Source organism: Chlorocebus sabaeus, chromosome 7 (genome assembly GCF_047675955.1).
Source record: "Chlorocebus sabaeus isolate Y175 chromosome 7, mChlSab1.0.hap1, whole genome shotgun sequence".
NCBI classification, from domain to species: Eukaryota; Metazoa; Chordata; class Mammalia; order Primates; family Cercopithecidae; genus Chlorocebus; species Chlorocebus sabaeus.
The window spans coordinates 17,189,976-17,216,398 of NC_132910.1; the positions used below are offsets into that span (position 1 = coordinate 17,189,976).

Consider the following 26,423-nt stretch of genomic DNA (forward strand, 5'->3'; position numbering starts at 1 on the left):
TTGCTTAAAATTATATGTGCACAAAAATGATTATATTAACTTTGATTTTCATTTCATATTCAGAATAAAACACTTGTTATAAAAGGGAACATTGAGTCTGTAGGGTTAAGAGAGGCACTAATAGTATCCAACCTCCTCACCCTATGATAAAACCAAGACTCAGAGAAGTGAAGTAACTTGCTCAATGCCACAAAGCAAGCTGATGACCAAGTCATGACTAGTAGTTACCTAGGCAGATAGTGCTCCTTCCAACACACTGCATTGCTTCAAAGTGATGACTATGTAAATATGCAAAGAGGGCAAAAAATTCAACTCATACTTCAGAATGAGGTGGTGACCATTAGACTCAAGGGGCAGGCACTGAAGAGGCCCCACAAACCTCCAGCACTGGGGTAAGGTGCTTTAGATAAGCTGTTTGTTTTGTTTTCACCTGAAAAGCATCAGGTACTGGTTCTGGCACTGAGCTTATGCAAAACTGAGCTGAGGCCAATTCAATGTCCCTCTCAAAGGTATATGGAGAAAGTAGATGTTTGTGAGGCTTGTGTTTAAGGTTGGCTTAAAAGTGAAAAAAGGCAGAAAGAACATTACTTATTGCAAGAAAGCAACATTCTATTCTCATTTTGAACGTGAAGTTTCAAAAGTATTTGACAGTGAAGAAGTCAAGGGATATATACTCAATTTAATATCAGTAAATGCTGCCCCTAGTTTGGGCCTTGAGTTTAAATAGTTTTCATCAGATAGAGTTCAACAGGTCTGAATTTGCAAATAACTAGGTAGAACAGATGAAGAGCATGTCCCAAGAAACTTTTATATATAACGCACGCATTAAAACAGTTTGAAATATTCCCAGGAGATATGCATGAGGTAATCAACATTTATCTCAATGCTGGCTTCTAATCAAATCACTGTTCTACATTTATGGAACGAGGAAATTTTCTCAACTAAGCTTTGACATTCATTGCTCAACTAAACCAAATTGGGCACTCTCAAAATCAGAACAGAAAAACAAGCCAACTAATAAATATAATTAGTGGGCTAATATATAAAGAAAATATATCTTAAATTATCTTCTACACTTAGCCTTAAGTCACTGCTACTAACATGAGCTCCCCAACCTGAGATTAGGGCTCTCTTCCAAACCTTAAAAGGAAACTGAAACATTTAATACTTGTTTTGAGCTAAAGCTGATACCAACAATTATACTTAATGATCCATCTACAAACTAAAATGATTCATCTTTTCTTTTAGCCTCAGCATGGTAAACGCTTTCCACTTCAGTTTACATAGTTCCCATAAAAGAGCCTAGCGTTTTGGGATGGAAATCCTGACCCTTTGTAATGGACTTTGCTTCGAATGAATATGATCCTAAATGCCTATACAATCATTTTTATGAAATTAATGGAATTAGTATCTATAAAATAAAATAGAATGCAATATATCTAAAGTTACACATGTGTCAAGCCAAAACATTTAACTCTCTGTGTGGAGCGATACACAGAATTGTCTTTTGACATTATCTTAAGTGAGGTCTGAGGCAGACACAGAAGGCAGATGGAGGCACCGGAGAAGGCAGCTGTTTCCACACACTGGGGCAAAGGAGCAGGTCTGGTGGTTTTAAAATCCTAGGGAGAAAAATAAACAGTTCATTATTATGGTCACTTTCTTCAATTTTCTTTTGGAAGCACCTAAATGAAAGAGGCAGTTAATCTAGGTTTATGGCAATGAAGCCTCTTGGTTGGAAGCTCCTTCTACATGACCCATGGGTCCTGCCAAGGTACTATCAGCCAGAGGCCCAGACATGAAAGGTGTGAGGAGCAAGAAAAAGATGCTCCCTAGGAAGCAAAACATTCATTTTACTGCTCAGTGCTAAGTACTAGAAGGAGTATTAAAAAGCAGAAAATTGATCCATTTGAACTAATCCCACTTACTTGGCAATCCACATCTTATTGGAGAAGGACTCCGACTTCGAGACATCTGGAAAATGTAAAAGAATAATGTGAATTACACAGTAGATAGAGCTCAAAAGATTAATTCTTTTGGCATATTTTTTCCCCTAAAACCAACCAAATAGCTTGCTCTGAGGCACTTTAGCACTATGATTTTTCACCCTAAGGTTGACTATTGTAATTCTTTTTAGAATTCTGAAGTATGTGAACACTCAATTTGGTTTAAATTATATTATTAGTTAAAAACCGGGTTCATTGGCCTAAGAGCAGCCATACTGAAGTCAAATCTCACAAATTAAAGCTAAAATGATGATATAATCTCTGGAAGATCCTTTATAAAAATTATAAATCATAAACTCTGCTCTATTAAGAAGGGTCACCAGGCAACCAGAAAATCATCATCTTTCAAATCTCATCTTTACTTTCACTAAGTAGAAGGTACTGCACTGGAACCACAAGTCTCTGACATAGCCGATCAGGAGTAAGTGGCTACAAGCATCATCCTTCCTCTGAGCTTTCAAACACTCTAGATAAATAGATGCTGATAAAGATGGAATCCATTCTGAATGAATCAAGACCCCACATAAGCAAAAATAAACCTGACTAACCAAAAATATTTGTATTTTATTTTTCAGGTATACCCAGTTTTGTTGTGGCAAGGGGATGATGGAAACAGATAGAAAGTTGGCTGCAGTCACACCTTTGAAATTAGATTTTATTCTCATCTAAAGTTTAAATTAATGTGTTCTTTCTGAGCACAACATAAGAAAGAGAAGGTATAAGGGATTCTCACAGAGGACATTGCCTATGAATAAGCCTTTCAATGGGATTTCGGAGTTAGAATTTGCCATGGCTATTGCACAATAAGTATCTAATGGTATTTTCTTCTGATATGCCATTTCCCCTTAGAATGGGGAATTGTGGTTCTCTCAGTATCACGCTCCCAAGGTTTCCTTTTTATTTACCAGTCCACTAACTGCATTATTGTTTTGCTTTTACTTACCATAAATACTTACTCATGAAAAAGGATAATGAAGCTATATGAAATCTCCAAGAGCAAAAGGATTGTGTTAGATGCATGACTTTTCCATTTGCCTATCATTTTTTAGGTCATTTTCTTCACCTGAATATTCCTTCCCAATTTCCTAGCCCATTGAAAGCCACCCATTCTAAAACACCAAATTAAATACTACCTCCCCCATGAATGCCTTCTTCATGATCAAATCTGGGAGGAATCTCTATCTCATCTAATGACTCTAGCCCTTTCTGCTTCTTTTATTGACTATCATATTGTATCATAGTATGGATGTATTGATTTGTTGACTGTATCACATTCAGCCAATCTGTTTAAATCATAATAATCTTTCTCTTTCCTATACTTTATTTTTCTTTTTAAGCTTAGGGGTACATCTGCAGGTTTGTTATATTGGTAAAACTTTGTCATGGGGGATTTTTGGAAAGATTTTCATCACCCAAATATTAAGCCTAGTACTGATTAGTTATTTTTCCTGATCCTCTCCCTCCTCCCACCATCCACTCTCTGGTGGGCCCCAGTGTCTGCTGTTCCCTCTTTGTGTACATGTGTTCTCATCATTTAGTTCCAACTTATAAGTGAGAAAGGTATTTTGTTTTCTGTTCCTGTGTTAGTTTGCTAAAGATAATGACCTCCAGCTCCATCCATGTTCCTGCAAAAGACACAATCTCGTGATCTTCCTATATTAAGGTCTATTCAGAGAAGATAACATGTTTTTGCCATTTTTGTGTCCCTCCCAAATCTAGCATCCATCAGATCCAGAAAGGATGTATGATAAGGAGCATGGGGGAGTCACTACAGATGCTCATTAAAGTCAGTAAGGGGGAGGAGATTCAAGATGGCCAAATAGGAATAACACTGGTCTGCAGCACCCAGCGAGATCAACACAGAAGGCAAGTGATTTCTGCATTTCCAACTGAGGTACCCAGTTCATTTCATTGGGACTGGTTGGACTGAGTGTGTAGCCCGCGGAGGGCGAGCCAAAGCATGGTGGGGCGTCGCCTCACCTGGGAAGTGCAAAAGGCCAGGGAATATTCCCCCTACCCAAGGGAAGCCTGAGGGTCTGAGCCTGAGGAACTCGGGCACAGATACTGCGCTTGTCCCACGGTCTTCACAACCTGCAAACCAGGCGATTTTCTCCAGTGACTACCTCACCAGGGCCCTGGGTTTCAAGCACAAAACCGGGCAGCCAATTGGGCAGACACCAAACTAGCTGCAGGGGCTTTTTTTTGTTTGTTTGTTTGTTTTTCATACTCCAGTGGCGTCTGGCACACCAGGGAGACAGAACCATTTACTCCCCTGGAAAGGGGGCGATGAAGCCAGGGAGCCAAGGGGTCTGGGTCAGCGGGTCCCACCACCACCGAGCCCAGGAAACTAAGATCCACCGGCTTAAAATTCTGGCTGCCAGCACAGCAGCAATCTGAGATCCACCTGGGACAGTCAAGCTTGGTGGGGGGAGGGGTGTCCGCCATTGCTGAGACTAGAGTAGACGGTTTTATGGCCACAGTGTAAACAAAGCTGCTGGGATGTTCAAACTGGGTGGAGCACACTGCAGTTCAGCAAGGCTGCTGTGGCCAGACTGGCAGATTGCTCCTCTTTGGACAGGACATCTCTGTAAAAAAGGCAGCAGCCCTAGTCAGGGGCTTATAGTAGACTTAAACATCCCTGCCTGATGACTCTGAAGAGAGCAAGGAACCTCCCAGCACAGCATTTGAGCTCTGCTAAGGGTCAGTCTGCCTTCTCAAGTGGAGCCCTGACTCCTGTGTATACTGACTGGGAGACACCTCCCAACTGGGGCCAACGGACACCTCATACAGGAGAGCTCTGGGTGGCATCTGGCAGATGCCACTCTAGGTCGAAGCTTCTAGAGGAAAGAACAGGCAGCAATCTTTGCCGCTCTGAAACCTCTGCTGGTGATACCCAGGCAAACAGGGTCAGAAGTGGACCTCCAGCAAACTCCAGCAGGCTGACAGCAGAGGGACCTGAGTGTTAAAAGGCAAAGAAACAAACAGAAAGGATTAGCACGTCCACTCAAAGACTCCATCCAAAAGTCACCAATATCAAAGACCAAAGGTAGATAAATCCACAAAGATGGGGAAAAACCAGTGCAAAAAGGCTGAAAATTCCAAAAACCAGAATGCCTTTCTTCCTCCAAAGGATCACAACTCCTCGCCAGCAAGGGAATAAAACTGGATGGAGAATGAATTTGATGAACTGACAGAAGCAGGCTTCAGAATGTGGGTAATAACAAACAACTCCAAGCTAAAGGAGCACGTTCTAACCCAATGCAAGGAAGCTAAGAATCTTGAAAAAAGGTTAGACGAATTGCTAACTAGAATAATCAATGTAGAAAAGAACATAAATGACCTGATGGAGCTGAACACAGCACAAGAACTTCATGAAGACATGAAACAAGTAAGATCAGAGTAGAACTGAAGGACACAGAGACATGAAAAACTCTTCAAAAAATCAATGAATCCAGGAGCTGTTTTTTTAAAATCAACAAAATAGATGTACTGCTAGCCAGACTAATAAAGAAGAAAAGAGAGAAGAATCAAATAGATGCAATAAAAAATGATAAAGGGGATATCATCACTGATCCCACAGAAATACAAACTACCATTAGAGAATACTATAAACACCTCTTCACAAATAAACTAGAAAATCTAGAAGAAATGGATAAATTCCTGGACACATACACCCTCCCAAGTCTAAGCCAGAAAGAAGTCGAATCCCTAAATAGACCAATAACAAGTTCTGAAAGTGAGGCACTAATTAATAGCCTACCAACCAAAAAAAGTCCAGGACCAGATGGATTCACAGCAGAGGTACAAAGAGGAGCTGGTAGCACTCCTTCTGAAACTATTCCAAACAATAGAAAAAGAGGGAATCCTCCCTAACTCGTTTTATGAGGCCAGCATCATCCTGATACCAAAACCTGAAAGAGACACAACAAAAAAAGAAAATTTCAGGCCAATATGATGAATGTTAATGCGAAAATCCACAATAAAATACTGGCAAACCGAATCCAGCAGCGCATCAAAAAGCTTATCCACCATGATCAAGTTGGCTTAATTCCTGGGATGCAAGGCTGGTTCAACATATGCAAATCAATAAACATAATCCATCACATAAACAGAACCAATGACAAAACCCACATGATTATCTCAATAGATGCAGAAAAGACCTTCGATAAAATTCAACACCCCTTCATGCTAAAAACTCTCAATAAACTAGGTATCGATGGAACATATCTCAAAATAATAAGAGCTATTTATGACAAACCCACAACCAATATCATGCTGAATGGTAAAAACTGGAAGCACTCCCTTTGAAAACCGGCACAAGACAAGGATGCCTTCTCTCACCACTACTATTCAACATAGTATTGGAAGTTTTGGCCAGGGCAATCAGGCAAGAGAAAGAAATAAAGGGTATTCAATTAGGAAAAGAGGAAGTCAAATTGTCTCTGTTTGCAGATGACATGATTGTATATTTAGAAAACCCCATTGTCTCAGCCCAAAACCTCCTTAACCTGATAAGCAACTTCAGCAAAGTCTCAGGATACAAAATCAATGAGCAAAAATCACAAGCATTCCTATACACCAATAACAGATAAACAGAGAGCCAAATCCTGAGTGAACTCACTTTCACAGTTGCTACTAAGAGAATAAAATACCTAGAAATACAACTTACAAGGGATGTGAAGGACCTCTTCAAGGAGAACTACCAACCACTGCTTAAGGAAATCAGAGAGGACACAAACAAATGGAAAAACATTCCATGCTCATGGATAGGAAGAGTCAATATCATGAAAATGGCCATACTGTCCAAAGTAATTTATAGATTCAATACTATCCTCATCAAGCTACCACTGACTTTCTTCACATAATTGGAAAAAACTACTTTAAATTTCATATGGAACCAAAAAAAGAGCCCTCCTAGCCAAGAAAATCCTGGGCAAGAAAAACAAAGCTGGAGGCATCATGCTACTCAACTTCAAACTGTACTACAAGGCTACAGTAACCAAGCATGGTACTTGTACCAAAACAGATATATAGACCAATGGAACAGAACAAAGGCCTCAGAAATAAAACCTCACAGCTACAACCATCTGATCTTTGACAAACCTGACAAAAAAAAAAAAGCAATGGGGAAAAGATTCCCTATTTAATAAATGGTGTCGTGAAAACTGGTTAGCCATATGCAGAAAACCGAAACTGGACCCCTTCCTTATACATTTTACCAAAATCAACTAAAGATGGACCAAACACTTAAATGTAAGACCTAGGACCACAAAAATCCTAGAAGAAAACCTGGACAATACCATTTGGGACATAGGCATGGGCAAAGTCAAAATTAACAAATGGGATCTAATAAACTAAAGAGCCTTTGCACAGCAAAAGAAACTATCATTAGAGTGAACAGGCAACCTACAGAATGGGAGAAAATGTTTGCAGTCTCTCCATCTGACAAAGAGCTAATATCCAGGATCTACAAAGAACTTAAACAAATTTACAAGAAAAAAAACCACCCCATCAAAAAGTGGGTGAAGGATATGAACAGACACTTCTCAAAAGAAGACATTTATGCAGCCAACAGACATACGAAAAACAAGCTCATCATCACTGATCATTAGAGAAATGCACATCAAAACCACAATGAGATACCATCTCACGCCAGTTAGAATGGCAATCATTAAAAAGTCAGGAAACAACACATCCTGGAGAGGTTGTGGAAAAATAGGAACGCTTTTACACTGTTGGTGGGAGTATAAATTAGTTCAACCATTGTGGAAGAGATTGTGGCAATTCCTCAAGGATCTGGAACTAGAAATACCATTTGACCCAGCAATCTCATTACTGGGCATACACCCAAATGATCATAAATCATTCTACTGTAAAGACACATGAACCCATACATTTATTGCGGCACTACTCACAAAAACAAAGACTTGAAACCAACCCAAAATGTCCATCAATGATAGAATGGATTAAGAAAATGTGGGACATATACACCACAGAATACTATGCAGCCATAAAAAGTATGAGTTTATGTCCTTTGCAGGGACGTGGATGAAGCTGGAAACCATCATTCTCAGCAAACTACCACAAGATCAGAAAACCAAACACTGCATGTTCTCACTCATAAGTGGGAGTTGAACAATGAGAACACATGGACACAGGGAGGGGAACATCACATACTGGGGCGTGTCGGGGAGTAGGGGCCTAGGGGAGGGATAACATTAGGAGAAATACCTAATGTAGGCGACGGGTTGATGGGTACAGCAAGCCACCAGGGCACGTGTATACCTATGTAACAAAACTGCATGTTCTTCACATATAACCCAGAACTTAGAAGTATAAAAAAAAGAAAAAAGTCAGTAAGGAAGCTGAGTCTCATCAACTGTGGAGTTCTTGGTTTTGTTTTTGTTTTGCTGAGGAAGTTTTGCAACTTTGGGGCTACAGCTGCATGCTAGAAGCAGTTTCAGAAAAGTATGTAGGGTTGCCGAATGTGATTCTCCTTCTCTACTACTCTCTCTAAAACAAGGTTGAGCAAATATTTAAATAATTATTATTTGGGGAACAGCACATTATTAGCCTTCCTGTTGCCCACATGTCTTGTTCTAACCCTGTATTCAAAAGGCACTGACTAAATATGTGTTGAATAAATTAATAGTGGTGCAACATAATTTTTAAATTGTTTTGGGGGGGTTTGTTTTGTTTTGTTTAAGACAGGGTCTCACTCTCTCACCCAGGCTAGAGTGCAATATGGTACAATCACAGCTCACTGCAGCCTCGACCTCCCTGGGATCAGGTGACCCTCCCAGCTCAGCCTCCGAAGTAGCTGGGACTACAGGTACATGCCACCATACCTGGCTAATTTGGCGGGGGGGGAGTTTTTTGTTATGCCCAGCTAATTTGGGGGAGGATTTTTGTTTTGTTTCGTAGAGACGATGTTTCCCCATGTTGCCATAGCTGGTCTCAAACTCCTGGGCTCAAACAATCAACCCACCTCAGCCTGTGAAAGTGCTAGAGTTACAGGTGTGGGCGACCCTACTCAGCCCATAATCATGTTTTTAGGGATGTTGTCTTCATAGTTTTCATGATGTTTTTGCTGTTCTTTTTTTCTTTAACAGAAGTATTAGCAATCTTTCCAAAAACTAATACACACAAAAAACCTTATTTTTTTCTAATTTGAAGTTGAAGATACATTAATACCTGCAATGCCGTTTATAAGGTATTGAAATCCAGACCATTTGAGCAATTTCTCCAAACTTATACACAAATTTCTAGAGGAACCAGGGACTTGTTCCAAGATCAGTTGACCAAGGTATCCCATTCACTCTTTAGTCCACTATCTGATATCTAATAGTCCATTTCATCCAAAGATAAAAATAAAACTATGAAATACATAAAATCTACTATTCCTTGAACTAAGAAAGAAAGATAAAACTACCTCTACTTCTTTCTAGAATAATAAATTCTTTAGCCTACAGTAATATAAAAATCAGTTTGGAGGTAACATTATTGCAACAGGTTCTCTTTCCACCTGTAGACTTATAATCATCTCTTTTGTACTGCTGAAGCAAAAACAACAACAACAAAATGCCAACCATAGACGAATTTTGTGTAAAAATGATTAGATATGTACCGTGCTTAAACCAATTTGGCTACGGGGGCAAATGGGACTTAAACTCCTGCTTCGACATCGACTTAGAGATCGCACCGAATTCCACTTAAAAAAGAGAGAGAAAGAGAGAGACATAGTCAGGAGTTTGTGAAAACTGTCATGGCTTAAAACAACATGCATATCCCACAGAGTAAGAATCTTACTGATACGATTACACTTGCCCATTACTGATCATCTGCACAAGCTACACTCCTTTCACTCCTTATTGCTGCCCAATATGTGGCAATAACTTCAGGGTACTTTTTAAATAGAATCCCATTACAATAAACCTTGGGATATTCTGGTATTTGATGCCAGTAGAATGTTTTTGTGAGTAAGCTATTGGAAATTACATAGGAGTTTGTTAGTGCTGGAGAATGTAAGCTCCATGTGGGTAGAGATTTATATCTGTTTTATTTATTGCTAAATTTCTAGCATATAAATACAGTGTTTGGGTCATAAATAACTATTGAATAAATAAATATCATTGGATGAATGAATGAAACACCACTACTGCCTATCTGCTTTCTAACTAAATGAATAAGGAGAAAGCTATATTCACAAAAATGAGATTTTACTGGTGTAATCCTTAAAATTTCCCTTAATTCAACCCCTTTCTTTTCCAAATTCTTTGTTTTAGGAAGAACTTCCTATTATTTTGTTTTAGGGTTTAAGCTTGGACAAATGTTCATGATAAGCTTGATGGGAAAGAAGGAAGTTAAAAGGCAATTGCTATTTGATGTAAAACATAAGAATAGTGGGTATTTCTTCTCCCTCCTTTCCAAACTGCACTGCAGATAAGATCTTCTTAACAGAGAGTGACTGCTGTAGGAGCAAGAAGTATGTTTTATTGTAGAACATGTGTAGCTGTCAGGTCAATAAAACCCAATATATATTTCTATGGGCTCGACCTTTTTTTTTTTTGACGGGATCTCAGGCCGGGTGTTGTGGCTCATGCCTTTGATCCCAGCACTTCACAAGGCTGAGGTGGGTAGATCACGAGGTCAGGAGTTTGAGACCAGCCTGACCAACATGGTGAAACCTCGTCTTTACTAAAAATATGAAAATTAGCTGGGTGTGGTGGTATGCGCCTGTAATCCCAGCTACTTAGGAGGCTGAGGCAGAAGAATCGCTTGAACCCAGCAGGCGGAGGTTGCAGTGAGCTGAGATCATGTCACTGCACTCCAGCCTGGGCAACAGAACGAGATTCCATCTCAAAAAAAAAAGACAGGATCTTACTCTGTCACCTAAGCTGGAGTGCAGTGGCACAATCATGGCTCACACAGCCTCAACCTCTCCAGCTCAAGAAATCCTCCCTCCTCAGCCTCCCAAGTAGCTGGTACTACAGGTATGCACCACCATGCCCAGCTAATTTGTTTATTTTTTGTAGAGATGAGGTCTTGCTATGTTGCCCAGGCTTGTCTCAAACTCCTCAAACAATCCTCCTGCCTTGGCTTCCTAAAGTGCTAGGATTACAGGTGTGGGACACTGTGCCCAGCTAAGGGCTCAACATTTATGGAACAAAACATTTTAAGATAGTATTCACTGTAATGGGATTTTTAAGCTACAAAAACCCTTTTCTTAAGTTCTTTTAAAATAAAATATTCCCCTTCTCCACTGTATGTATGAAAGCTGCTGTAAAGCACTTCCCCTATTCTTCAGTTCAAGGAGAACAGGAACAGAGATCAGCCAGCTGTGCGATGGTACATCATTCTGGACTAAAGGGCTTCACTTAACTCTTTCTAGGAAAGGCAGGGGTAAAACTACATAACATAAACTATGCAGAATATCCAAGCACCACCAGTTCCATCACCCAATCCCCACTACAACACGTACACACCCACAGGCTCACATACGGAACCTAAGACTCCATTTTAAAGGCTGTTCAAGTATTTAATATTCTGTAGGTTCAAAACGTTCTATAGCCAGTGGATATAGGAAGCAACCTTCTCAAACTCATTCATTCCTCTCTCCCACCTCCTCTGCCCTCTTTGTCTCCATCCCCCCACTCCATACACATCATACCAAGGAGAGAAAAATAGGGCACATTAACAGTTTCTCAAAATAGAGAATTGTCAGTAAAAATTTGGCAAATCACTTCCTGAAAGTTAATTGATTTTAAATGCTTAGGATTATGGAAATCCTCCTACAAGATAACTTCAAAGGGCTTTGTTTTTAAAATATCATAGTAATTCTAAGATGGAGGAGGTAAACATGACTGATTCCATCTTCTAAATAAAACAAGAAGTAAAGAAATCACTTCTAGGAAATTATGCAGAATTATGGAAAAATCAAAGAAAAGAATCAGTTCTTTTCAAGATCATCTCCATCCTCTCCTTAGTATGAAATCTTATCAACTTTTTATAAACTTCTTTTATAGAATCTCTGGGTTTATAAATGTTCTCGAACTTGTGAATCAAACACTTGGGATGAACTGTCACTATGCAAGGCCACCGTACAAAAGCCCCTCTCCTGGTGACAGCTTCTCCCTTCATGATGACACAGTCATTCTCCATGAGAGCAGGCCACACGTGATAGAGGACTAAGGGAGCCGTGAAATCCGAGTCGTAGCTGCGGCGGTATCTGTTTTCAATACACAAAACAAGAAAGAGAAGTTAAGCAATTATGGAGCATATCTAGGGGAAAACATCAGTGTGAATTTTCATTTTGTATTATGCTCAGATCTGAGTAAATATAGAACAAATTCTATTATTAAAGAATGTTTGTGGCCTCTTAGAACAGGAAGTAATGATAACTGGGACCCAGCATGGATGCACTAAGACCAAATCATGTCAAACTAATTGTTTTCCTTCTCTTCTCAGGATTACAAGAGTTGCAATTCAGGGGAATTCTAAACACATAGACTAGCTATCTGAAGTCCCATCAGGCTTCCCATAGAATTTTTCATGTTGTCTTTCTGGACAAAATAAAAGAAATATAGGAGGATGATTAACTTAAGTAGGTGGATTGGAAACAAATTCAATGATCATATCCAAAGAGGGATAACTAATGGATTAACAGAAACCCGAAGGAAGATGCTGAGGGCTCTCTCAATACTGTGATAAGTTATCATGTTTATGAATAAGTTGTATGAAATATAGAAAACATGCTCAAAGATGCAGGTGGTTACCTAAAACAAAACAAAACAAAACAAAAACAGATACATTAAAACCAGCTCAGCAAGCTGGAACAATAAGCTGAATTTAATAAGATAAAATAAAATGTGAATACATATGAGGTCCTATAATTGAGTTTAAAAAGTATTTGCACAAATAGAGGAGACATATGCTTTAGTCACAGTACAAGTAAAAATACAGCAGATTTCAGTAGTACTCAAAATGAATAAACACTGTCAGAAAGCTAAAAAAGAAAAAAAGAGAAAACTACTGCAGGTTAGCTGAATTAATGGAGAATAAGAATAAAAAGGGTGTTAGTCCCTCTAGGCTGGTCAGTTCACTTTCTTTAAAAGGTGCACAGACCAAGACAATGAATCTATTTGTCAAGAAGTCCTAAACCTACTTAATATGAAGAAAATCTGAAGTCCTGAGGCCAGAAGGAGGAGGATTTGAGTAATTGCTTTCAAATGCACAAAAGGCTGCCAGGGTGAAAAAGGGTTAGCCTTGTTCTGTGAAGTTCTAGAAGTAGAACCAAATCCAATCATTGTTAGAAAATCCAATTCCAGCTGCAAAGATGTCCAGGCACACAGGACAGAGAATGCCCTAGAAGCTGCACATTCCCTCTGGTTAAAGGCATGTCAGCAAGAGACCCTACAGAAGTCTTTGACATGTGCAGAATCCTTAAACTAAAAAGGTGAATGGTTCTGAGTGGAACTATCAATCCTCTAAAGGAGAAAGGAATAAAGGAGACAAATGAAGATAATGTGCCCTGTAAGGGAACCAAAAAGACCCAACTGCAGTGTAATGTCCTAATATCAACTCTTCCATGAGTTGATCCATGTTGGAGAAACTAGAAGCAGGGCAATGGCAAGAAAATATGACATGCTATAAGGCAATTGGAAAGTTCATTATTGTTGTGATTTGCATAAGTGAAAGAAAGTGAATGATTCTGAGTGGTACTAGCCATCCTCCCTCATCAGCAAACTTGCAGGAATGCTGGGCATAACTTTACAACCTGAACAAAAACCCAGAGCGAATATTTCCTGGGCACTCACTTCATGCTTCATGCACAGCATCCTAAGTGCTTTGTCCGAATTATCTCAACTAACCTACGACCCTAGGAAGTAGGTATTATTATTTCCCCCATTGGATAGAGAAGAAAGTAAGAAATAGAAAAATTGAGTGGCATGCCTAACATTATACAGCTAATAGGTGGTGGAGCTGAAATTTGAACCTAAGCAGCTTGAGGCCAGAGCCTGTGTTCTTAACCACTAGCTTGATTTCTTCCCAGATAATCTCCAGCTATATCCCGTGATCTCAAGAAATCACAATACAATGTTTTAAATTAGTTTAATGTCTTTTAATTTATAAGGGAATTTTTCTCTTGTAAAAGCTGGTAGCAATCTATTAGTCCTAGACAATGGAGTCAAGAGCATTAATTTTCAAACATTAGTGTGCATACGGAACACCTGGGTGGTTGTTAAATTGCAGATTCCTGAGCCCCATCTTAGACCAACTGCATAAAACATCAGGATATGTAATCCAGGAATGTGTATTTTTAACAAGTACCTTGAGTAATTCTGATGCAGGTGATCCACACATCATACTTTGAGAATCCTGGCCTGAGTAATGCAATAAAAACCAATAGAAAGTAATGCATATTTGTATTTATAGAGCATCTTTTAAAAAATGTTCTAGATAGGCTCCAAGTCCTCACTAGTTCTCCCCCAAAGACCAATACGTTATGTTCAATGGAAAATAACTCCAGGAGTGGGTCCTGCCCTGGAATACAGAGAAGTATATGGTAGGGCCTGGAAATCAGGTAGTGTCTGTTAATTTCTCCACCCAGAGTTCTTTTCCCTAAATTGTTCTCAGGAAACAGACAAGACAATGTACTCATGATGAATCCCTTAGCTTCTGCTCCTCTGTCTCTTACTTGCAATCATTAAAAACTTCTCCATCTGCCCCATATGCAATATCTAGGGGTGGTTCTAAGGCCTGCATTGCAAAGGCAATGCAACATATCTCCTGGATGAAGTCACTGAGAAGGCAAAAGTCGACGACAGGAGGGAATGAAATCTTGGGATTGACATTCATGGCTCGGATCACATCCTGAAAAACAAAAGATGGCATCACTTTGTTACCAGCTCGTGACAAAAACACTCTAACATCCTAAGAATATTAGGACTGATGGGAGGTGGGAAAAAAGAATGTGAGCCAAAACAAGTTAAAGCAGAGAAACAGTGCATGTGCTAAAAGGAGAAAGATGTTGCCACCCATTCACAGGGAAGGAGGAAAGAGGACACAGAGTAGAAACGACACAGTAAAAGCCAAGAGAGTCCTAAAAAGGCAAGGAAAAAAACCTTCTGTGGCTTTTATTTATCATTGCCTTATTTTTCTATTCTGGGCAAGGGTATGATGTGCCAACACAGAGCTCTGAATTGTTCATAATCCGTAACAATCATTATAATAGTTTGCTTTTACTGAGTGTTAACTATGTGCCAAGTCTTGTGCTAAGCAAATTGCCTACTTTCTTTCATTTAATGTTCTCAGTGACTCTAGGGGTAATGAATATTTTTACTCCCACTGAGAGATTAGAAAACTAAAGCACACAGAGATTAAGTAAATGTGTAAGATCACACAGCTAGTAAGTGTCACAGTCAGGAAGCAAATCCATACTTACTTTTCCCAAAATCCTTGCTCTTAAGTACTATGATATCCCATCTCCTGACCATAACAGCCTATCTAAAGAAACTCAGACAATTTTTCCCCGTAATATTTTTAAGGAAGAAACAGTCAATAATGGCAGGTGCTACCAAGTAAATTGCATGTTGTTCCTTTCTTCTTTGTCATTACATAGAATAAATACTAAATATTGGATGGATTTCTGAGTTATTAGTACTCAATATAAATAGCAGCAGCAGAAGTAACCCAGTCCTAATAAGAGATCCAACACTTACATTGACACTGCTTTGAGAATCATATAGATCAAGATGACAAATGACATAATCCGAGACAGCATTCTCAAAGTCATTCGACCCCACGTAAGATGGTGTCAATGATTTTCTCACACGGATCTTGAAATGTCTGAATGCCATTTTTGCTACATGGAATGCCTCCTGCACATAAAAATGCAGCAAATTTTTTGGTGAAAAGAGGTAAATGAAGAGATCCAAAGCAAGGAATTAGAAAGAATCCAAGCTTCAACATCATATTGATCTTCTGATAACTAAACACAGTTGATCAAAAACATTTTTAATCTGGAAAAAAATACATCTCTAATTTTGAAAAGTACATAAACATATAATAATCCATGCTCACTAACATCAAGACAGTTGACCATTGTTCTAGAAATTCTGAGTGCAGGAAACAGGACAGCGTGGAAATTGAAGGAAATAAATCCCCTGCTATGAGCCCATGCCAATATCACATTACTGGTCAAGAAATAAGAGAAAATTATCAGTCTAGTGTTCATGTTATAAACACATACCCAGACTCAGACATGTTTCCTGCCATATTTTAATTCAACAAATATTTATTAAATGCCTATGGTGTGGTAAGCATTGGGAAAACTCAGTTATGCACAGAAGACGTGGCCTGTACATTGATAGAGCTTTAACTAACTCAGTAAGTGGTTCTTAATTATATAAACCAGGGGATGGCAAACATTTTTCTATAAGGAGCCAGATAGCAAATATTGTATGCACGTTGAACTACATACAGTTTCTGTCTTTTTTTTACAACCATTTAAAAATCTAAAAACATTCTTACATTCTTACAGTAGCATTTCTCTTAGAAATATGAGCCAGGTCCAGATATGGTCCATAGATCATGGTTTGCTAACCCCTGATTTAAATGAATAAATACAGGATAAAATTCAGTATTTCTGATAATTCTCTTCTCATACTAATGTTTTGTTTTGTTTCTTAATATTTAACAATTCTCCTCATGAACTCTCAGTATCTTTGTATGGCATTAACCCATAGAACAAACATATTTGTTTTGGAAATTAAGGATATATATATGCACTTTTAAAATTTGCCATACTCAAATAGCTGATATGTTAGCAGTTTTAATAGCTACTCTTAATTAAATAAACAGAAGTGTTAACACAATCACAACCTTCTAATTTTTTTTAAGAACTAAAGGAAACCAAATGACAGCCATTAGCAATAATATATCCACAGTAATTATTATTACTATATAATAATATAATATATTATATTAGCAATATAATAATATATATATTGCTAATATATATATTAGTAATAATATATAATAATATATCCATATTAGACAAAAGGTACAGTGCAAATCAACTTTTTATAAACCCATTTGAGATAGTCCGGCATTTATGGATACTTCTTAAACAAATGCCCGGTCAATATAACTAACTAAATAAATATTATATAACTATTCATATATATATGTATAGTTATCGATTGTGAAAATGATTCACCCCCCAACTATTTGTAATGAAAGGGAAGGAAGGAAGGAAGGAAGGAAGGAAGGAAGGAAGGAAGGAGAGAGAGGAAGGAAACAATGGAGGAAGAAGGGAGAAAGGAAGGAAAGAAGGAGGAAGAGATGGAGAGAGGGAGGGAAAGAAGGGAGGGAAGGAAGGAGAGAGGGAGAGAGATGGGAAGAGAGAAAGAGGAAGGAAAGAAAGGAGGGAGGGAGGGAGGAAGGAAGGAAAGAGGAAGGAAGGAAGGAAGGAAGGAAGGAAGGAAGGAAGGAAGGAAGGAAGGAAGGAAGGAAGGAAGGAAAGAAAGAAAGAGGAAAGGAGGAAGAAAGGGAAGGAGGATGAAAAAGAAGGAAGGAGACAGATGGGGAGACTGGAATCTCCCCCGCTTCTGTGACCTCAGGATCCACTAGTCTTTGTATGTTGTTCCATTCACGTTACCAAACTTGTCTCCGCGCTGCCCCAAGGAGCCGGGGGTCCCGCAGGCGTCACTTACCACTGTGGCGATGTAGATGATCCGCTGAACGGTCTCAGCCTTGTCGATGCAGCGTCGCAGCAGGCACTGAGCGTCCAGGCGGACCTGGGAATAAGAATCGCTGAAGCGGGACAAGAGGGCAGCCTTGCGCGCCACATTGGACAGCTTGGAGCGGTTTGGGGACGGGCTCCTGACCTTGACAGCCGTGGAGGGGCTGGCAGATCGGCTGCGGCTGCAGCTACGGCTGCGAGGGGCAGGGCTGGGAGACCGGCTCCTGGAGGACCTGTTGGTGAGCCAGAATCAGCCAGGGAAACCCTTTGATTTGCTTCTTGAGTAAAGCAAAGATCACCTGGTGGCCAATCAATCCGACCATCGGGAGGCAAAACTCCTTATCTGAGTAATTCAGAAGTGATTAGACTTCCCTATCATCTGACTCCAGCATCTGGTACCAGACTTCTTTCCCAAAAATTTATAAGTAACTAGAATTTCTATACATCTCCAGAATGCATGCGTTCTTAAAAATCAGTCCCATTTTGACCTATAAACTCTCAAAAAGAAGCATATAATTTTCTTTTGTAGTCCCTAATAAATCAAATTGACCTATTAATGGAACTTTGCATCACAATATTATTTTACATCTAGACTCATTTTACCAGAACCTCAAAAGGGATTCAGAGGTCCCATATGTTCAGGTCTTTCTGGCTTTATTCAAAAACTCAAAATTACATAAAAATTTTCATGCATCCTTTCAAGGAACTTCCTCCCTCCTCGATTCTGGTGTCTGACCCTTTTGCCTATCACGCTGTCCTCAGCCTGCTCATGCTTCACCTATATTCTCCCCGTCTGCTCCATCCCCTAATCAATCACCCCCATGTCCAGATACTTTATCCCTCTCAGATACTCACACAGGAGTTACATATAACACTGGTACAGAGTCCTCAGAAAATCCCAAAATGTTTTGCCTGTCTGTGAGGTGCCTAATGGAGATTTAGGAGCAATCCAAGTTCATGTCCCTTTTCCAATGTCTGATCTTTCACAAATTTAATCCAAGTTTGGGTTCATTTAGCCAGAATCCCTCTAAGTTCATTCAAGAATTTCGGGTTTTGACTATTGCCTTTGATTGAACCTAGCAAGACATATTTGTGGTATTAACTACTTGCTGTTCCCATGAAGAAAGGTCACGTATATGGTCAGGCTTGGGCAGATGAAGCTCATGTTCATAATCCTAACAATGCTAAAGCTGGGGCAGAAGCTGTCCCCAACACAGAACCCAATTGGCAATACCAGGCCACTGATGCCGGCCCAAACAGAGGCAAGGGCAGATGAGATTATATGATCTCTTTTTTGTTGGAAGAAATGAAAAAGGCAGTAGCAAAACCTGTTAATTTTTCTAAATTACAAGAAATCACTCAGGAGCCATCTGAGAGTCCCAGCCTTTTCCAGGCTACACTGGTGGAGGACGTGCGTAAATACACAAGTTTTGACCCCCCAATCCCTAAGGGCCTATCTATTCTAGCCATATATTTTTTAAGTCAGACTTCCCCAGACATCAGACAAAAACTCTAAAACTTAGAACAAGGCCCACAAACTCCCTTTCTTACTTTATTAAACATAGCCTTTAAGATTTTCAATAATCAGGAGGAAATATCTAAAATAAAAACAGTTCCATTGGAGGAGGAAAAGTGCCAGCACCACACTCATTACATGGTGACAGCATTGGCACATTCTTTTTCATTAGCCAATAATCCCAAGGCTCGTCCCCATAACACTAACAGAAAAGGGGCCTGTCATCGCTGCAGAAATCCAGGACACTAGAGTAGAAAATGTCCAAAACCTCCAGGTTACAAGCCACCTCCAGGTTACAATGAGGACCCTATTCTCCTTGCAAACAAGAGCATCATTAGAAAAGAGAGTGTCCCTCCCTTCCTCGTGACAGAGGGGCACTTCTTTCTCCTAAGCCATAATAGCCACAACCTCACCAACATACCTGACAAGGGGATTCTGCAGAACAAGGACAAGGGGAAGGACATGCACCTCTAACTCTATTCCTGGATTATAATCAAGCCTCTGAAAGTCATCCTCTAGATGACTGGTGGGGCCTTGAGTCCTTCCAGGCCCCTATCTTTTCCATTTCTGTGGATGAGCTTTGGGTAAATCTAATTGTGGCTGAGTAAGACTTTTTATCACACCTTCCTACCCTAACCATTTCTCTCTATGCTGGTAAAATGGGAAACATCTCCACCTTTGTGTAATCTTATTACTTCCCCCACCATCCATACTTACAATATCATTGGAACGTCTTTAATTGTAATGCTACTTTGGGATGTACACCCTGGGATACTCCTGTGGGTAACATTAACCCATTTGAGGCCTTAGGCTCTTACAACAAAACTCTGAATCTATCTCATCACTGCCCATTTTTAAGCCTTTCAAACAAACCAATATAGTAAGGCCTCCAGTATACACCATCCCTTGCACTCCTAATACCACTCATGTATGTTACTAGAATGATAAAACCAATGTGGGAAATAACCATCATGTCACTTATATCCTATCCATTGCACATACACTTCCCTGGTTTTGAACACCACCACTGCGCCCCCCACCCACCCAACCAGTTGGGACATTAACATGACTTTTCCTCTCCTGTGGAGCCTCTCAAAAACTGTCAAGAGGCCCCTTTCCTTTGTTTCCAACATTTTAATGAAACCAACCACACCATATTACCTGGATGCCCCTCCTGGGCTCTTATGGCTTTGCGGTACTGCTAAAAATTATTTAAACTCTTTTTAATCTTTGGCTTTATTCCATCTTCATGATTCTTTTCATTATGGTGTTTGTACTCTGGGTACAATAGCTCCCACCCAAATCATTGTCTTGAACATAATTTCCAATCTAGAGTCCCATTCTAGAAGAAAAAGGGCCCTAGGATTTACTGTGGCCAGAGTTGTGGGAACTATCACAACTCTTGCCCCTTGGGGAAGTTTTACTTACCATGAAATTACATCACGGGAAATTACCACCTCCCTTGAAATACTGGCAAATACTGGCCTTAGCAAATACTAGTGCAAGTCTATCGCTGCTAGAAAGGTCTTTAGGCTCACTAGCAGGAATGGTTTTTGAAATAGACGAGCTCTAGATTATCTCCTAGCTGAACAAGGTGCTGTCATCAGTAAAACCTGTTGATCTACATTAATGTGTCTAGAAAAGTGGAAACTCATGTCCAAGAAATTTTCGAACAAGCCAAATGGTTAAACACACTCTCCTAAAGTAACCAAAACTGGACCAAAACCTTTACTGATTGGTTTCCAAAAATCCCTGAGCTCAATCACAGCTCACTGCAGCTTTGAACTCCTGGGCTAAAGAGTTCCTCCTGCCTCAGCCTTCAGAGGATCTAGGACCACAGGCATACCCAGCTAATTTATTTATTTTTTAACTCTTTTTAGAGATGAGTTCTTGCCACATTGCCCAGGCTTGTCTAGAATTCCTGGGCTCAAGCAATCTTTCCCATGACAACCTCCTAAGTAGCTGGAATTCCCAGTTTTCAGATACATAACTCTTGCCCTATTTTAGGGTGGAGGTGGGGATTAGAAGGTCAGATGAGCAAATACATGTGGAAGTACTGGGTGTATTATAAACCACTGTATCAATAAAAAGTTATATTGCCCTCAAGTATGAAGTAAATTATCAGACTAGCTAACCCGAAGTAAATGGGTCTCCAAAAAGGGAGGCTTTACAGAAGAAACTATGTGGCAAAAGGTAATGCAAAACTGAGTACAACAGCCAGGGAAGTTGGGTTGGGTAGGGTGAGACTCACTTATGGTGTTTGCCAATTCCCGTGGTGTAAATACTACCACCATGTCAAACAGGCACATAATTCATTCCTGGGAGTCAATACATGTTGGCACAAACACAACACTGACAGAATGATTCCTCAAAATTAAAGACTGTGGTGACATTTAGAGAATGGGAATAGGGACTTTCACAGCCTGGAGCAGAACACATTAGGGGCTTGAGGGGGGTTGTTAAAAAGAATGAGGAAAATGCAGAGACTCCAGAGGAACATCTCCTTTGTCCTTACTTAACACTATCTTGATGGCCTGTCTTAACATCTGTCCATAAGTAGAAAGGGATTTCACAAGAACACTTCACCTACACATCCCATCAAAGTCAGATACAAAAGGGAAATATCCTGCAGTAAAATGGACAGTATCCCTGGAGAGAGGACTCCCAGGCCTCAGAGAAAATGACCCTCATATTACAGAACAGTTTTTCCATGAGGGTACCACCTCTTGCACCATAGGCCCGCACAATTCTGGTTTCAAGTCAAAGAACTTTCCTTACAACCGGGCACGGTGGCTCACGCCTGTAATCCCAGCACTTTGGGAGGTGGAGGCAGGCAGATCACCTGAGACCAAGAGTTCGAGACCAGCCTGGCCAACATGGTGAACCCCCATCTCTACTAAAAGTAAAAACAAAATTAACCGAGCATGGTGGTGTGTACCTGTAATCTCAGCTACTCAGGAGGTTGAGGCAGGAGAATCACTTGAACCCAGGAGGCAAAGGTTGCAGTGAGCCGAGATCATGCCACTGCACTCCAGCCTGGTCGACAGAGCAGGACTCTGTCTCAAAAAAAAAAAAAAAAAAAAAAAAAGAATTTTCCTTCTCCATATCTCTCAGCCCAAAGTTAATTAGTGTCCAAATGCTGGCAACTCAGGAGGTATTTTCTCTCTCTGGAAGGGGGGCAGTTAAGAAAACAATCCCTTTACAATTGAAAGCTTGCCAGATTGCTGAGGTTTTGATTCAGGGTATCATTTTATCATTTTACTTATTTTCCCCTCCCCGATCCCTTAACTTAGCAAAAAGAGCCTAAATTAAATATTTGAGAGTTTGTCTGACCTTCCTTGGAGTGCACTTTTCTCAGCAGACAGAACAGCTATTTCCTCCTTCAGGTTTCGGAGCTGTTTCTTATAATCGGATGTGACTTCTGTGTCCCGCTGGTCTGCATTCCGCTTGAGTGAACTCCACTGCTCACACCTCCGCTCCTCAGAGCTCCGAAGCTCTGACCGCCTATTCTCTGAGCTCCTCTGATCTGTGTTTCTGTGGCGGGCCTCCTCCTGAGCTTGAAGAGATTTAAGCCTGAACAGCAAAGAGAGAGGGCAGAGGAAGGGAAGAGACAAGAGGGGAGGGAGTGAAGGAAGGAAGGAAAGGTAATAAGCAGCAATTGGCATGCTTACCAACAGAGGCTATTCTACTCAGCCTGCCATTATTGCATTGGGAAACTGGTGGAAATACATGTGAATAAACAAATTAGCAAGGAGCAGAACTCCCAGGGTCAGGATGCCACTCTATGTCTGCAGCTTGCATGGGGAAAAATTCCTAAAGAAAGGACGCTCATACACATCCTGTAGCAAAAACACTGGACTTATAGTCATACTGTCCCATGTTGGACAGTATGGGACAGATCTTAACTGCACGCTGAAAACATTTGACCTCCAAAAGCTACACAGGAAGCTGTTCTACAATATAATCTCCTACACTCACTAGTTCTTTGATTCTCTGAATAGTCTCAACTATATTTTTAACACATTAATTGGAATATTTAATATTAATTAGAATCTTTGATTCTCTGAACAGTTGGAATATGAGAGAAAACTATAATGGGCACTGAATAACATCCACAAAACTAGCTAGAAGTATGAACCTATGAAAATAATGTAGCAAACAAAAAAAATCTTCAGAAATAAAATTGGCATCCTCATCAAGCTACAAAGAGGTGTGGCCACCATAAAACAAAAGCAAAAGCCGGAAGAAGAGAACATGCTGTGATGAAAATGACAAGGGTGTATGATGAAAAGGTAAGATTAAGAAGATAAGAAAGTAGGATTAAGAAGGATGCAAAGAAGCTAAAGATGTAATGGAATGAAAAGCTGCAATACAAACAGTAAAGAACAGAATTGGTGCTATAGGTAATTGATGAGTAATATGATCGATGGATTTGAGAAGGTTTAACAAATAGGAAATTAGAGATTAAAATGATGAGGAAGGGGAAGACAGAAGTAGAAATTAGAACAGTGTTCCTCGCTAAGATTTATGGGTGTCCCTGATGAAATCAGAACCATTGGAACACGTGTGAAGATAATCAAAAGGGGTGTGTGTGTGTGTGTGTAAAATACACCTCCCACTTACTCTTTTGGGAGGGGGGATCAAAATTAAGATCCAGGAAGACATAATCTTAAAAGATCAATGTTTATTTTCCCCTTCTAGAATTTTATCTATAAGGAATAATCAGATGGCTCAACTGAGATTTTTCCACAAAAATTATCCCAATATTATTTTCAATGTTGAAAATTAGTATACAAGTAAACATTCAATATGAGGGAAATCCCCGAATGATGGAACATAATGAACCTATTTAAAACTAACTTCTGCAGTATTTTTTCTTAGTGACACAGGAAAACAACGTCAGGTGAAAAGTTAGGAACCAAAATTGTATACTTATATACTTTATTCTGTAGTCTTAACTCTATTATTAATATATTAATTGGAAGGAATGCAAAATGTTAACAGTGTCTGGCTCTGGAGTTATGAAAGGGTTTCTGTATTCCTTTATACTATGTTGTACTTTGGAAGTTTTCTATAGTAGATAAGTAATATTTTTGTAGTAAATATATATGTATAATTAATAAAAATATTTCTTTTCTCTCTGGTGGTGAACAGATTCTTTCATGTTGTAATGGAGCACCAAAAAAGCTAAATTAAATGATTTAGGCTGCAATAATCCTGTCATTTTTTTCTTACTGCTTTTTTAGCTGATTTATTTCCTCCTCTGCAGCCAACAGGGATATGGCCGATCTGTTCTTGGTTTCTTCAAGATTCTTTTCAGTTTCAGCCAGACTGTAAGAGAAATCAGTAACTAAAGATAGATTTTTCAAAATTGGCAGACTTTCTAAATTAAGGCAGAGGCTCACTTAGGAACTTCTGGTATATGACATAGTTCAACATAAACAAGATCAAGTTAAAAGACATCTGCATTCAATCAGGTAATATTGCAAAAATTGTGGTGGACTTGTATGCTAAAACATGGTAGCATCCTTTGTTGAATGTCAAACACTGGGAAATTACAGAGCTAGTACCCCCAAAAGACTATTAGTATTAGAATATAAAGGACAAAGAAACCTGTTCAATTTCTCCTTCTCACCCTCCTAATTCATCTGTTCTAATTACATCAAAGCCCCAGGTTGGCTTTCTCTACAAAATCTCCATTTTTCTACAATATACCAACATCAATTTTTATTGCTTTGCACTGTGGAGCTGCAAACTTCCTCAATATTTTAAAAAATTATGTGCCCACCTATAAAGTCCTCACAATCACCCTTGACAATCAGGTACTTCATGTCTTCCTGCCTCTGACTTCTACTACTTATTGAACACAAATTCTCTGAGTTTTCACTGTATCTCTGTCATTATCAGTTTCAAATCCTCTTCATGGTAGACAAATCATAATAAATCGTATTATTTAGGTCTATCTAATTTAAAAAATAAGTGGGTCTGGGTGCAGTAGCTCATGTCTGTAATTCCAACACTTTGGGAAGCCAAGGCAGGAGAATCTCTTGAACTCAGGAGTTCAAGACCAGCCTGTGCAACACAGTGAGACCCTGTCTCCATAAATAAATAAATAAATAAATAAAGCCAGGTGTGGTGGTGTGTGCTTGTAGTCCCAGCTACTCAGGAGGGTGAGGTGGGAGAATCTCTTCAGACTAGGAGTTTGAAGCTGCAGTGAGCTTTGATTGTGCTACTGCACTCCAGCCTGGGTGGCAAAGTAAGAGCATGTCTCCAAAAAAAACATGGAAGTGAGATAGATGATGTTGAATAAAGACCAATGGTCCTCAATGAAGTTACCCCAGAACAGTGAGACTTGAGTTGACAAAGTCTTCTTGACTTCTCTGACTCTGCCAGAGAGATCATAGCACTTGTCCTGAGGCTAAGATAGTGCAGTTGCCTTCCAAACTCACATCAGCCTTTATCCTTCCCTCTAGATGGAAGAACAATGGAGGGCAAAACACTGGGATTTTCACTTTGAGAGTGGAGCAGCCTGAGAAATAATGTGCTAACAGCATCCCTGTCAATCCCACAGATCTTAACCAGACATCCAAAATTCCTTCCCCTACCTTCTTCCTCCTCTAATAAATGCACATTCAGCAAGAGCCTTCCACATACTATCCCCAACTCTCCCAAGCAAAGTTTGTTTCCCCTTCTCGGTGCTCCACTCACATTTACCTCATTGCATTCACACTATAAACTATTTGAGAGCAATAATTTTATTTTATTCATCTCTACCCCCAGCACCTAAACAGTGCCTGTCACAAGGTATGTTTTTTTAATGAGAAAGGAATGAATGAATGAATGAAATATCTAAAGATGAAAAGAAAGCAAAAAATAGCATTAACCTCATAATATGGCTATTGGAGATTGAAAGGAAACTAGTATGATTTAATTCAAATATGAAGAGATAACAAGTTTTTAAAAGTAAATATGTGAAAATGAACATTTTTATCAAGAGAAAAGGAACTGTAGAAAATGGATCAAGAAAAGGAGGAAAACACAAGCAGGAATTAAGAACTTGGGTATTTTTCTCCTAACACACACAAGCGGATGCACATACAAGCAAACATATATGCTAATTTCATGTGTTTGGATATCATACAGAGAGAAGAAAGAA

General features: G+C 39.5%; 1 protein-coding gene across 2 annotated transcripts in view; it reads right to left on the minus strand.

Annotated features, from left to right (window-relative positions):
* Positions 1–787: 787 nt before the first annotated feature.
* Positions 788–26,423, minus strand: part of SPATA18 (spermatogenesis associated 18) — a 53,921-nt gene continuing 28,285 nt past the window's right edge. The window contains exons 5-13 of one of the 2 annotated variants that reach the window (XM_007998727.3): positions 24,503–24,598; positions 22,601–22,840; positions 17,723–17,984; positions 15,728–15,886; positions 14,704–14,879; positions 12,111–12,234; positions 9,634–9,717; positions 1,929–1,974; positions 788–1,622 (exon numbers count right to left, since the gene is read on the minus strand). In XM_007998727.3, the coding sequence (XP_007996918.3) occupies positions 1,615–1,622; positions 1,929–1,974; positions 9,634–9,717; positions 12,111–12,234; positions 14,704–14,879; positions 15,728–15,886; positions 17,723–17,984; positions 22,601–22,840; positions 24,503–24,598 (1,195 nt within the window). In that variant the 3' untranslated portion in view covers positions 788–1,614. Of the gene's footprint in view, positions 1,623–1,928; positions 1,975–9,633; positions 12,235–14,703; positions 14,880–15,727; positions 15,887–17,722; positions 17,985–22,600; positions 22,841–24,502; positions 24,599–26,423 lie in introns of those variants that run through there. The other variant, XR_012093349.1, reaches the window with a different exon arrangement.